Consider the following 12,432-nt stretch of genomic DNA (forward strand, 5'->3'; position numbering starts at 1 on the left):
GAATTTCTGTAATGTCAGGGTTTGTTTTTTAAGTAAAACAGTTTAAAAGGATCAGGTTTACTGCTTAGTGAAAATTTTAACTGTATTTTACCCATTGATCACACACTTGCACTCCTTTATTAAATATTTTGCCATACATCATACAGCTAAAAGATTACCACGAGTACCTTTAAATTAATAAATGGCAAGTCCCTTGGATATTAAACATCTAAGCACTGTGGTGTATAGTTATACAGTCTGCCCCTGAGATACAAAGAACGTGTGGCTGGGGATGCATCATGCTCTCTGTGATTTATTTTCTTCAAGCCTTCTGATCTCATGGGGGTAAGCTGCAGAGCATATGCCCAATCATCTCTGGTTACCTTTGTACACAGAATCACTTCCAATAATACATCTTAATGGATGATTATGGATCCTTCATTTTGTTTCCTGGGAGTAAGCTGAGATCAAGAAGATATGAGAGGAGCACTTCCTCCACTTACTCACAAATCAGAGTATAATGTTATTATGAAAGCCTATTTTGTTTGTTTAATCTTTGAATAAGATTAGTGTGCTAGTTAAAAGAAACAAAGAGACAGCTAAACATTTTCAACCATGCCTCTGCCATTTATTTAAACATAATATCATATTTCATTAAAGAGTGCTAATTAATAACAATAGTTGGCTCAGATCCTGCAGTATTAAAGAGAAAACAGTGACCAACATTTGGTGACAGTGGAAAGGAAGAACCCCATGTTCACAGGAAGAGACTTCCAGCAAACCACTATTTCTTCACATCGTAGCTCACGTGGGCTTAAGTTACTTTTCACCACTGCTCGTTGGCAAACACCATAGAGTGGATATGAAAGATGAATAATGCTTCTGAGTCTAAAAAGCCAATGAGGACATAAACCTGTACTCACCTTTATAACTCGACAGGGCGACTCCTCTGGTTTGAAAAAAGACGTTTGTCTCTTTAAATGTTAGTCGTACTCAACTCACTTGCTCTGTGATTCATAGTCTGAACTGCTAGTTTCAAGTCTTAGTTAACACAATGGCACGGTTAGTTTTAATTTATTTGATTTTTCAATAGATTCCCCATTAGTGTAGATCAGAATAGTAAAGCAGGGTATGCTTCAGATCGTTAACAAGGCTGTCAATGAATATAAAAATTACAGAAGAATTGTTAAAGAATTTTTGTTTTTATTATTCTGAAAATCAGTATTTGATTATTGAAAAACATGACAAGCAAAACAAAGACATCTGAAAATAAGTTGACATCATGGCGGCTGTATTGTGTATAGTGAGTGTTTAGCATGTTTAACCATCATTTGCAGTATTATTTACAGTATATGGCTCGTATTGTTTTACTAACACACAAGCATAGGAGGGCAACCCTGAAGAACAGCCAGCAGATGATTAATGTCTCCTGCTGCATTACAACCTCTAATGAGTGCCACTATGAGCACATTATGGAGTTTTCAGCCATGCGTGTTTCCAGGGACCACAAACAGGAACAAGGTTAACCAGCTGTGGACTCAGACCGGAGAGACCAGATGATGACACTCAGTAAATAAGCTTAAAAGCCTAATCGCGACCCTGCCTCTCTGCCATATTGCATTTGAGTCTGACTGAAAACTTTTTCTAAATCCTAACATTCGTTCTTCAGCATTCATGTGTACAAGCTGCATTACAGTTATGACACAGTCTGATCTGGACTGATGTTATTCTGGATTAAAAGATGCACTTTCTGCCTTTTTCAGACGTTCACATAGCTTTTAAGCAGAGAATAACCATACAGGAATTAGAGTCAGACATGTTGAGTTTTAGTTTAAAGTCTAAAGATCTCAGTGAAGATTGTGTCAAATAAAACTGCTGCAAAGGTGTTGACTTTCTTGTCAACAGAAACTTTAGCTTTTCGGCCTTGGGATTCCACCGTCAGCGGAACCACACGCTGCCCTGGACTGTGTGTCTGACTGCAGGTAATTTGTGTAACAACTGATCGGGACATGTGCAAAGTTTTTGGGCCCCTTATCTGTGTTCTTATATTTTCATAATTCGTGTATAGCTTTGAGCAACAGCACATTGAGCCCATCTCCCTTTGTTCAGCATTGCTGTCATGCACTGTGATAACCCCTCCCACTCTGCTTATTTTTTTTATCTGCATTTTCTTCCTGGTTTTGTGGTGGATGCGGGTCCAGAGAGCAGCACGCCTGTCAGCAGCCGACTGATAAAAAAAAGAGAGCTAGTGCACTAACCCTCTCACTCTCTTCCCCAGAAACCAGAAGCTCGTGTCTTGGGTCTTGGTTGCTTGGTTCTACCTTTTATATTTGGCATTCCCATATTTACTGCTAGTATAGTGATGTGTTCTACATTTCCTTAAAGCAAGTTTCATGTAATTGTACAAATTCTGAGTTATTTAAATTCACCACAGTCTGTGTGGTCCTACTTGTCAGCAGATTTGTGACAGCACTGAAGCTGCCTAGCCCCTCAGTCCATCAGCATGCAGTGAAACCTTCGCTGGTTTTCCAGCTCACACGTTTTTATAAGTAGGTCTCTCTTTCATGTCAGCAAAAACTCTTTTTTGAATAAAGTGGCTGCAGGAAACAACCCAACATTTTATTCTGAAAAGTTTTTTATAGAACTTTTTTCAGGTTAATAAAATCTCTCCATCTCCTTCTTATATATCTTACATTCATAATAATGAATACATCATTTCTTTAGGATGAATGCACTCTCAGACAGGATGCTTTGATAATGTTCGACTTGGCTTAGACACTTTAGGACATTGAGCCATTATGTCTCAATGTCCTCTCAGATCCTTGAGATGTTCAGTGTCTACGCCACATCAGTACCTTTACATTAAAGTATTAGTGAATCGGGCATGGCGGGCATCGCATGCATTATATAATTAACTTGACTCATTATTCACAAAACTTCAAATTTTATTTAACAGAACACCAAATATATCAAGAATAAATCCTACGCAGTAAAGATTAGTTGCTGTGATTCAGTAAGTGAGACAAAATAAGCTACACATACCAAAACAATTAAAGTAATTTGCATGTCTGGGTCACTGTGTGTTTGGACCCACGTCAGTGTGCGTCTATTCATATGTTCCTCGTTTTCCTCAAAAGAGAGAGCAGCATTTCCTGAATGCTCAACAGGAAAATGGTTTGCACAGCCACTCCTCTTTGCCTGTCAACATCCCAGCAATTATTCGCCTTTCCATTACGACCAGATCTGCACGACAAACTGTGCAGCTGAACAAACAATTCACTAAAACCCTAACACAGGACGCAGACCCATGATGCAGATCCATTAGCTAACAGGAGAAATATGCATGTGATGGTGGACAATGACATGTAAGCAGTGGGAAGATGTGTCAAAGACCATGCAACATTGGAGACAGCAACAAATCAGGTCTCCGCTTTAAAGCACAAATAAATATTTTTCTAAACCCGCCAAAGGCGAACCTTCATGAACACAGAGTCAATCTGCAAGCTGTTCAATGCTGAGATAATGCCATATTTATTATTATTAACATCTAACCTATTTTAACCAAAGTATGTTCATATCATCACTACTGTCTTTGAACACTTAGACGGCTTAGAGTTGGTGTGACACAGCACACATCAGGCCACTGCCTTCAGCAAATGTTTGATGCAATCTTAAAAGCCATATTTCTTAAACCTCCAGTGCTTTTTACTGTTATTCAAATATCAATCATATGGTACTCCAAGCAGATTTTAATATGTATTTTGTCTCACTGACGATGGTCTTTATAAGTAATAACAAAACTAAAGTAATGGAGATATTAATAAAATTAACTAATAAAAGTTAAAAAACTAAACGCATATTTTTGACTGTGAAGCTGAGAATCGGCCTCACAGATAGGGCTGGGCCATATTATACCGTTCACGGTAATACCGGTATAATGTTAGGCAACGATAGGAAAATGAAATATCGCGATCGAATGGGAGTAAAACGCGCATGCGCAGTGCCTTTGTTTTCATACGCACATGGCCGATTGTTGAGTGAAACAGATGAACCAGAATTGGTTTGTAAAAATGGTGCAACTTCCGTGATGTGGAACTGGTTTGGTGTTTGTCCGTCAGATACACAACAAAGCACATTTTTTTTGCAGAACATGCAAGCGGCCGTTGTTATTGTCGTATTTGTCGGACTAAGATGCTCTTAAATCTGGGAGTAATCTGGGTCCTAAACTCCGTATGTTTCAGGTCAAACAACACTGCAGCATCACTGAGAGTTAAAAACTGTCTAAATTCTTTCATCTTTAATAAAACGATCAGCATTGCTGCTTTACCAGGTGTAACTATAAAGTTTAACTTCCAGGCATCCATGAAAACAAAAGTTATTACATTTAACGGAGTTAGAAGTTAGCAGGAAGCTAGCGGAAGTTAGCTCGCTAGTTTCGCTAGTTACCTAAGCATGATATAGCATGTTCTGACTGAGAGATTTCTGAAAAAATTCAAACGTACAGCTCTGCTATCACTTCCAACATAAATGAAGACAGGAAACTAAACAGCAGTGACGTTTGTAGGGTTACTGAAGTTGGGCTAGCTGGTATATAATGATGTGCTACGTGATCGCTAGCGACACAGCTATGTTAGCATAACATAAACAGTGAAGCTGGAGGACGAACACTAACACTTTTCCACTTATAAAAGTTAACGTGAAGGTTCTTCATGATTAGAGACAAATGCAATCGCATGGCAGGATGCTGTAAACGGACCAAACTTCAGTCAGGAGAACAACTGAGATAATCCATCCACAATACGAGGTTAGTCATTAATATACTGCAACAACATGGGAATAGAGCAGCTGCAGAGAATTCAACATTAATGAATCAATGGTACAGAAGTGGAGGAAGCAAGAAGAATGAGTTTAATAAAGTTTGATTTATCTGACTGCTTTGTTTCGCTTAATGTGCCTTATAATCCCGTGCACCTTATGGTCCGAAAAATGCGTACTGCACACTGCAGTTTAATGTTGCAAAGCACCTCTTTTTAACTTCAGTGGATATTATACATGGTTATGCTCAGGATATGTCAGCCCATTTCTACTGGAAATGCCTTTTGGTTAAACTTTCAGCAAGGAATTTGCATTTGCACTGTTACATTTTTATAAAGCTTTAATGTACATAAAAACCAGCTTCTTGTTTAAGTGAAAATAAATGGAAGGTTGTCTTTTTGCACTAGTAATGTTGTGGAGTTGTATTTTGTCTCGCATCAATTATATCGTCGGTTATATCGTTATCGCAAATTTTCCAATATATATCGTGATAAATATTTTTGGCCATATCGCCCTGCTCTACTCACAGAGTAAAACAAACTGTGCTAATAAAAAATATACCTCATATTTACTGTTGTCTGATTTATGTTGTAAACTCATGAAGCTGAGGTAACAATGGGCTCCATCCTAGTTTGCTTCTTTCTATTTACTAATCCAGCTCAGTTTGTAGCGGTCTCTGTGTAAGCACGCTGTTTGTGAGGCAGGAATGGTAACCGTAACACTCCTTGACAGAGGGAGGCCTGACCCAACAATCTTGACCTTTAAAGCTAAAAGCACTCCACTTCTCCAAGATACGCAAGATGATAAACAGGCCAGTCTGGGTATATGCACTGATGCAGCACCAGCATTACAAATCTTGCAGGTATCAAATATCATATGGCTAAGGGTGCTGTCATGGCTGTACCTGAACTCTCTCTACAGCACAAGAGCAGGTGATCTGTACAGTGTTTCAGCTATGGCTTATTCAGAAGTCAATATTAGAAGTCTGAAAGCAAGATTTTTAGGTACCACAGACTAGCCTGCTATTTAGTCTGTGCAGCAGGGTACTGCTGTGTCATTAGATATAATATTGTGTCACTACTACTGCAGTGTCATGCTACTGCTGCTGGAACCTTGTGGTAATAGATTCATACTTTGAATTAAGTAGTGTGTCATCACTGCCTGACAGCAGATCATGGGAAAAGAAGAATGGAAAATGCCCTTCGTATACTTACATTTACAAGTGCTGCTGCCTGGAGGGTGTAAATGTCAATAAAATGTTTGGTATTTTCAGAAATATCATCAGGAATAGGGTTCCATTTTTCTAGAAATATTGTGATATTTTGAGGCTTTATTTCTCACCTCTACTTTGCAATCACACCAGAAAAGGGATCGCAAAGAGACTGAAACTATTTCTGCTCCAAATTTCCACAGTATCTGCTACAAAGATCTGAAAACTCTTCTAAATGTTTGCTACTTGGAAATGATCAAATCATGTGATTGTAAATCTGCAGGTTAATTTAGGGTTAAAGCATGTTTGGCTGCTGGTTCATCATGAAGCATGAGCAGGCGATACATGTTGTCGCGAAATCGATCAATGTAGAGCAGTGTCACAAACCACGGAGGCCCCAGAAAAGTGCAATCAAACGATGAGTTTATTAACAGCCCAGAGAAAACATCAACATATGTCTTCTGACCAAAATACATGTTGTGGACACTTATAAAGCAGTGGGGTACACGCCCCCCATGGCGTCAATGACAGATTAAAATAGGTTCCAGACATTAGTCACAGTTAATCGTACATCTTTAATAGCTATAAGCAGACATAGAACTTCTCTTTTCTATAACACCGTCCATACAAGGTAATAAACTTCAAGCCCTCAGGGTCTCTGAGGCTAATTATTGACTCTGATCGTCTGTTACCAAGTAGAATAAAATATAGTGAGACACCAAATGAGTTGAGGCCTCAGGCCGGACACATTCCTAGATTATATGTATTATATGTACTGTGAGCATGCAGCTATCCTTCTATGTTCTAGTTTCCCTCAGCATGGATCACCTGGACAGTCACGCCAGTGAAGCTTAAGACCCTTAATGAACTGAACATCAACTCAAAATAGGCACAAATATGCAATGTGTATAAAATACTTCTGACCGTACTTGTAATAAAAGTTAACATAATGGAAGGATCCTCAAATGGACATCTTCAATAAACAGCTGTAATGCAGTATCAATACTGTGAGAAATATTATTAGATGAAATAATGCTGTGAAGAATGTTATTAATGCAGGTATAATGATGCAGATTATATGGCAGCAATAAAAGAATTTCTGTATCTCCACATTCCCTCTTTTGACATTCCAAAAAAGGAATGTCACCACACCTCGTGTTGTATCACTCCTCGGCCCACTCCATGGCATCTAAGTTCCTCAGGTAGATTGAATCCACCCGTCCAGGGTACGCAACACTAGCCATCATTTTTACCAACAATCCTCTGACACAAGTAATGACACAACAACCACAGGTGACCAGTATCCCTAAAAGTGTAGCGAATGAAACCATTGCTGACATAGCCAAACCTTTCCACCGTCCAAACACGGATGCCACCCAGGACTCCACCTGAGTGCTCATGCATCGTTGAAAAAAAAAAAGCTGAAAAAGCCAATGTGTTGAAGAAAATCACCATGCTCGCAGCTAAAAATGAAACTGCAGAATCTAAAACCACACAAACTTAGGTTCTACTTACTGCTCAAGTTGCCCACTACCTATTTCAACAAGTATGCTCTAAGACTGCAGGCTAGATGCAGCCATGATTATTAGAAACTCAACATCTCCTTACCTGACTCGATTGCTGCAAAATTTGGTGAACTGTGGTTGGTTGAGATATATGAGCCGGGCATCTTCTTGGTCAGCTAAGGATGTCTTTTCTGATGCGTCCTCTGTCTTTTCATATCCTGCAGCATGGGGGGAAAGACATTTGATAAGTTCAAAAAGTCTGCTTTGAGCACAAATAAAAGTGAGATCAAAAGGGGTTTTGAAGTGTTTGAGTTAGTGCGTGTCGAAACGCACCCAAAGGACCCTTCGGAGTCAGGAAAAGGAAAAGTCCAACTCAAACTAAATCAATAGAGAGCTCAGCTGACCTTGGCGCTTTAGAGGTTTTAGACTCATATACAACAGCTTTTCTTTCAGATTTATTAACAAAAGCAAAGTATTTTTGCACTCTGAATTCAAAATAATGCATTATGCTCTGCAAAGTGTTTTCCTAGCACACAATCCACAATACATTAGCCAAACTGTTATTACTGTAGGCTACAATCACTGCAGTCTGCACAATCACTGAGAAGATGTTTGTAAGTGACGTATGCTAAGCTTGCCTCAGCTCGGGCGTGATGATCTGATGCCACTATACGGTCAAGTTGTTATCCTAATGGAGTGAGAAGGTACCTCGGAAAGACAATAGGCTTGCCAAATGACATGTCACTGAGAGTACATCTTGTATTACTACCTTCACAGTAAAACACCAACTTGGAGAAAAACCCTATTATACACCGAAAAGGAAATCACCTACTCTGTGTGGACAGTGTGACTCACCTACACAGGAAGAAGGGCAGCACTGGCATACCACAGGTATATTTCTATTGACCTTTTTCCTTTAATAATGAAATTATCATTTTAAAACAGCATTTCAGTCGTATCTGACGATCTGAGACACTTAAGTGCAACAAAAAATATACAATATAATTCAAATTCTTTGAAAACTTTTTCAATTATGAACAGCAGAAACTCCATTCATTGTTCAGTTAATCATCACACACTATTCTGCAAGGAAAAGAAAAGAAGGTTGTTAGCAGATTTGGTACATTTAGTGCTGAAAAATCTGTCCCCACATGGATGCAATTCTTCTTTCCACTCCTTTGGAAAAACGAGGCACTGTTTGACTCCCACCAAGTACCGAGTTCAGCAAAGTGGGATGGAGCTCTGTTGGCTAAAACAAAACTAGCGAGGCCTCGTGAGCGCTGTATGTGGGTCGCAGAGATGCTTATGCGTGTAACACATTTTTCCTTGTTGTTTTTAAAACCCTGACTAAATATTTGATTTGTAAAAGGCATTTTTGCATCTTACTTTGCCACTAAAAACAAGGACTAACACATTGCAGATGCAGACGGGTATAATGCTTAGGCCTTTAAAATGCATGCTTTCTATGCAGGAGGCAGATGCTGCGTCATGCGTCTAGGGACGTTGCAGCCTGGAACTTGCCAGCAACATCAAGCACAAAGCATGAAACTGCTTAGTGCAGAACTGGAAATGGGAAGTACACATCTCTCATCTCCTCTCACACATGCAAATAGAAGTGAGGTTTAGTCCTGAACTTTATACTTGCAGCAGTTGACGTTTAAAGTGCCCCCTTCCTGATAAGGTAAACACACTAAAAAAAACAACAAATGTCCTGCTGAGGTAAAGATCCTTTTAAACTGAAACACTGGAGAGTAGTACAGAAGAATATTTGACAGGAATCATGTAGCCTGGAAGATAAGAAGAGAAAATCAAATATGTATTTTTGCTTAATTCTGCTGAAAGGGGAAAAAGCTGAGACATAAAAAGGAACCTATTATACTTCTCCTTACTTCCTGTCCTACATATTTGCTGTTATAGCTTTTGATCATAAAACTGGACAAGAACGAGGCTTCAAATAATGAATGAGGTCAACATATGGTTATGTAACCCTAAACAGCCAAAATTCAGACTGCGTTAAACGTTTCTTATCAGCCTTTTCTGTATGAGTATCAGGGGACATCTTTAATATGGTCATCTCAGTTCTTGTCATGAGCGCAGATGCCACAGCAACCAGCAACCTGGATTATTTTGAACCGAAAGTCTCCAGTAGCTCCGGCAGACCCAAACAAACATAAACACGGAGCTGTAAATGTCCACTTTAAGGTTTCTGGGGTTCACATTTCCCTATACTTAATTTTTAATTGATATGTCTGGATTAATGACGTGAGCAATGCTCACAGGGCAGCGCTAATGTAAAACTTCAAAGTCAACAGTACTCCTACTCAGATTGCATGCATGTGATCCACTGGATGCTGGCTAGTCTTCCCTAGCATACAGTGTGTTGGTGTTAGAGGGAGGCAAAAAGGGAGACAGCAAAGCTTTCACAACTATAGATAAGGTGAGCCGCAGTGTTTAAAATGGAAAGAAGGACCATTCTCAGGCACAAACGTAGGAGGGAGGAAAGCTGGCAGGAAGCACGAACAACAAAACCCAGTGTCAGGAGGGGCTGTAACCAGAGCCCTGCCTGGATATGCCCCAGCTGCAGCCTGCTGCTAAAGCCCCTGCCTGCAGTATGTCTTTCTTATAATGTCAAGTCAAAACAAAGAACGCTAACACATTCTCCAAAGTCACACTTCACGCTGTCACCACTCTTAATTTTCCTTTCTGCTCTCACCTTTCACTTAGCACTTTCTCACTCATGTTACACAAACCATGAATCTTAGATTACAGCTACTTGTTATTTTAATGATCCACTTGGCTTTACATAGATTATTGAGGAGTGACTGCTAGCATCGCCTCCTTATACTTTGTCCTTAGCATGTGCTCTGGGCTAAAAATAAATGCCCCGTAGTTGTTTACATGGCTGGGAGTTCACCATCACAGCCTTGTTACACGAGGCAACAGATCTGCATAGGTAGTATATTGGATTAGTGAGGTGACAAACCATGGATGGACACAGCAACAGGAGGTTTAAGAGTGACACCAACTAAGTCAGTAAATGCTCTTCCTGTTTATTATTAAGCGGTTTGTATGAACAGTGTAAACAATATTGCAATAAGCTAACGATTTCTCGTAGTTCATTCTTTGTGCACCAAGAAGAAGAAAAGGGTTTTTCCTGCATACTAAAAAAATTGGCACCCTGAAAAACACCAGTATTATATTTTGTTATCTTTTAAAGCCATGTTTTATTAAAGGTTCTATTTACTCAAGAACACACTGTATACTCTTTTACCAAAATGACCTTTGTTCCCAGAATTATATGGTCAGCTCAACAAAGACTTAGAGCACCTGTTGAAATATGTTTTCACGCTTCTACGTGTTACACAAAGAACATCGTTTCAGAGAATGGGTGATGTAAAGAATCACTGAAAGACCTGCAACACCACAGCATTACATAATATTGCTGAACAGTTGATTCATTGATCCTGTACGGACTTTACGGTTTGGTGGTTCCTCTTTAAGAGCATGTGCGTTCATCCCTCTTTCAGGAAAGTAGGCCTCGCCTCTTCGGTCCAAAACTAAAACTGAATTTGCAGCCAAGAGCTCACCTGGTGACACTGGGACGACAGGTACTTAGCAGTGAGTAACAACACTGAGTAAAGGTGAAGGAAAGGACATTGACTTAAAGGCCTGCTGCTTCACTGAGTCTGGGCTGGATGAGAAGAGAGCTACTGGCAAAAACTACAGCAAATTTCTTCCTGTTATATGTTAGTCTGCATAAGGAACCATTTCTATGCACTTTGACATTATTAAGCAATTTCAGCACGGGAGGACTTTCTGGAAGTTTACTATGCTGTAGTTAAGATAATACTGCTTGCAGAGTGTAGCTAGAAGATAGCACTGTAGGTTTATGGGTTTATATCACCACCTGTAAAGTCATAAAAATAATTCTCAGTGTCAGAGACTACCAGGGAAAGAAATCACAGCACAGCTAACTTGTGATCATGTTTTTCCTGGTTCAAAGCGGCCTTTGGGGACCAAAACTATGCACACAAATATAGCTGGTCCAAGTCTAAGTTGGTCTAAGTGTGAGTAAAATGAACCATGCTTTAGTCAAAGAGTTTTCTGTAGTTACTGTTGATCATATAAATATTTGCCTTTGATGGATGGCTACAACATCCTTTATTTTGTGTCTTTTTGTAGAACTAATCCCACACTAATGTTGCTCAGTTTCATCAGGAAGTCTGCTCAATGGCATTTCAACGATAACCAATGCCAAAAAGAGATGGCCTACACACCAGGGAACAAATCCAACCAAGAAAAAAAAGTTAGTGAAGAAGCTAAGTCTTTAAGCAGCTTGGGTTATCAAGGAATTACCTTCTACACTGGCAACAGAGTGAAAACGACAGGGATAGTATAGCTGCTAAGTGCAGCATAAGGCCTGTGTGGAATAACAGGCCGGAGGAGCTGGCTGAGCAGCTGTGATTGATGCTGCGTCTCTGTATCTGAACGAGCCTTCGCAGCAGGAGCCGGTGTGCTGGGGTAGACCAGGTGCTGCAATGCACCAGTTGCAGCTGGTGATGCTGCTGTTTAACCAAGTCCTCTTCCTCTCTCCTTTGAGCCACTGTGACACAAGCAACTGTACAGGAAGCTAAGAACACCTATTCTGTATTTTACTTGGTGCAGTAAAGGTGTGTAATGTCAACATCACCATCATTTAGACTAAAGCCAGGACAGTGTGCTATTTGCTGCCCTGTTAGATGAATCAAGCTTTTAATCCAAAATACATCACTAATATGTCAAACACTTAAGCAACCAAGGTTTGCATCATGAGCTGACGTGTCCTCTGCTTCCAGTGTCAGATGAATACCAGAAAGAAAAAAAATCAAGCCTCATTAGAAATTATTTCCCAAATCTAGACAAAGTATTTCTTTTCTCAACACC

At 39.7% G+C, this 12,432-nt stretch overlaps 1 protein-coding gene across 3 annotated transcripts in view; it reads right to left on the minus strand.

Moving 5' to 3' along the window:
* Positions 1-12,432, minus strand: part of atp8a1 (ATPase phospholipid transporting 8A1) — a 106,824-nt gene that overhangs the window by 79,965 nt on the left and 14,427 nt on the right. For all 3 annotated transcript variants that reach the window (XM_085363525.1, XM_085363533.1, XM_085363517.1), the window contains exon 2: positions 7,613-7,727. In XM_085363525.1, the coding sequence (XP_085219651.1) occupies positions 7,613-7,727 (115 nt within the window). The remainder of the gene's footprint in view (positions 1-7,612; positions 7,728-12,432) is intronic.

The sequence above is a fragment of the Diplotaxodon limnothrissa genome, linkage group LG2 (genome assembly GCF_057381915.1).
Source record: "Diplotaxodon limnothrissa isolate DT_005_m linkage group LG2, D_limnothrissa_male_GT1.1, whole genome shotgun sequence".
NCBI lineage: Eukaryota > Metazoa > Chordata > Actinopteri > Cichliformes > Cichlidae > Diplotaxodon > Diplotaxodon limnothrissa.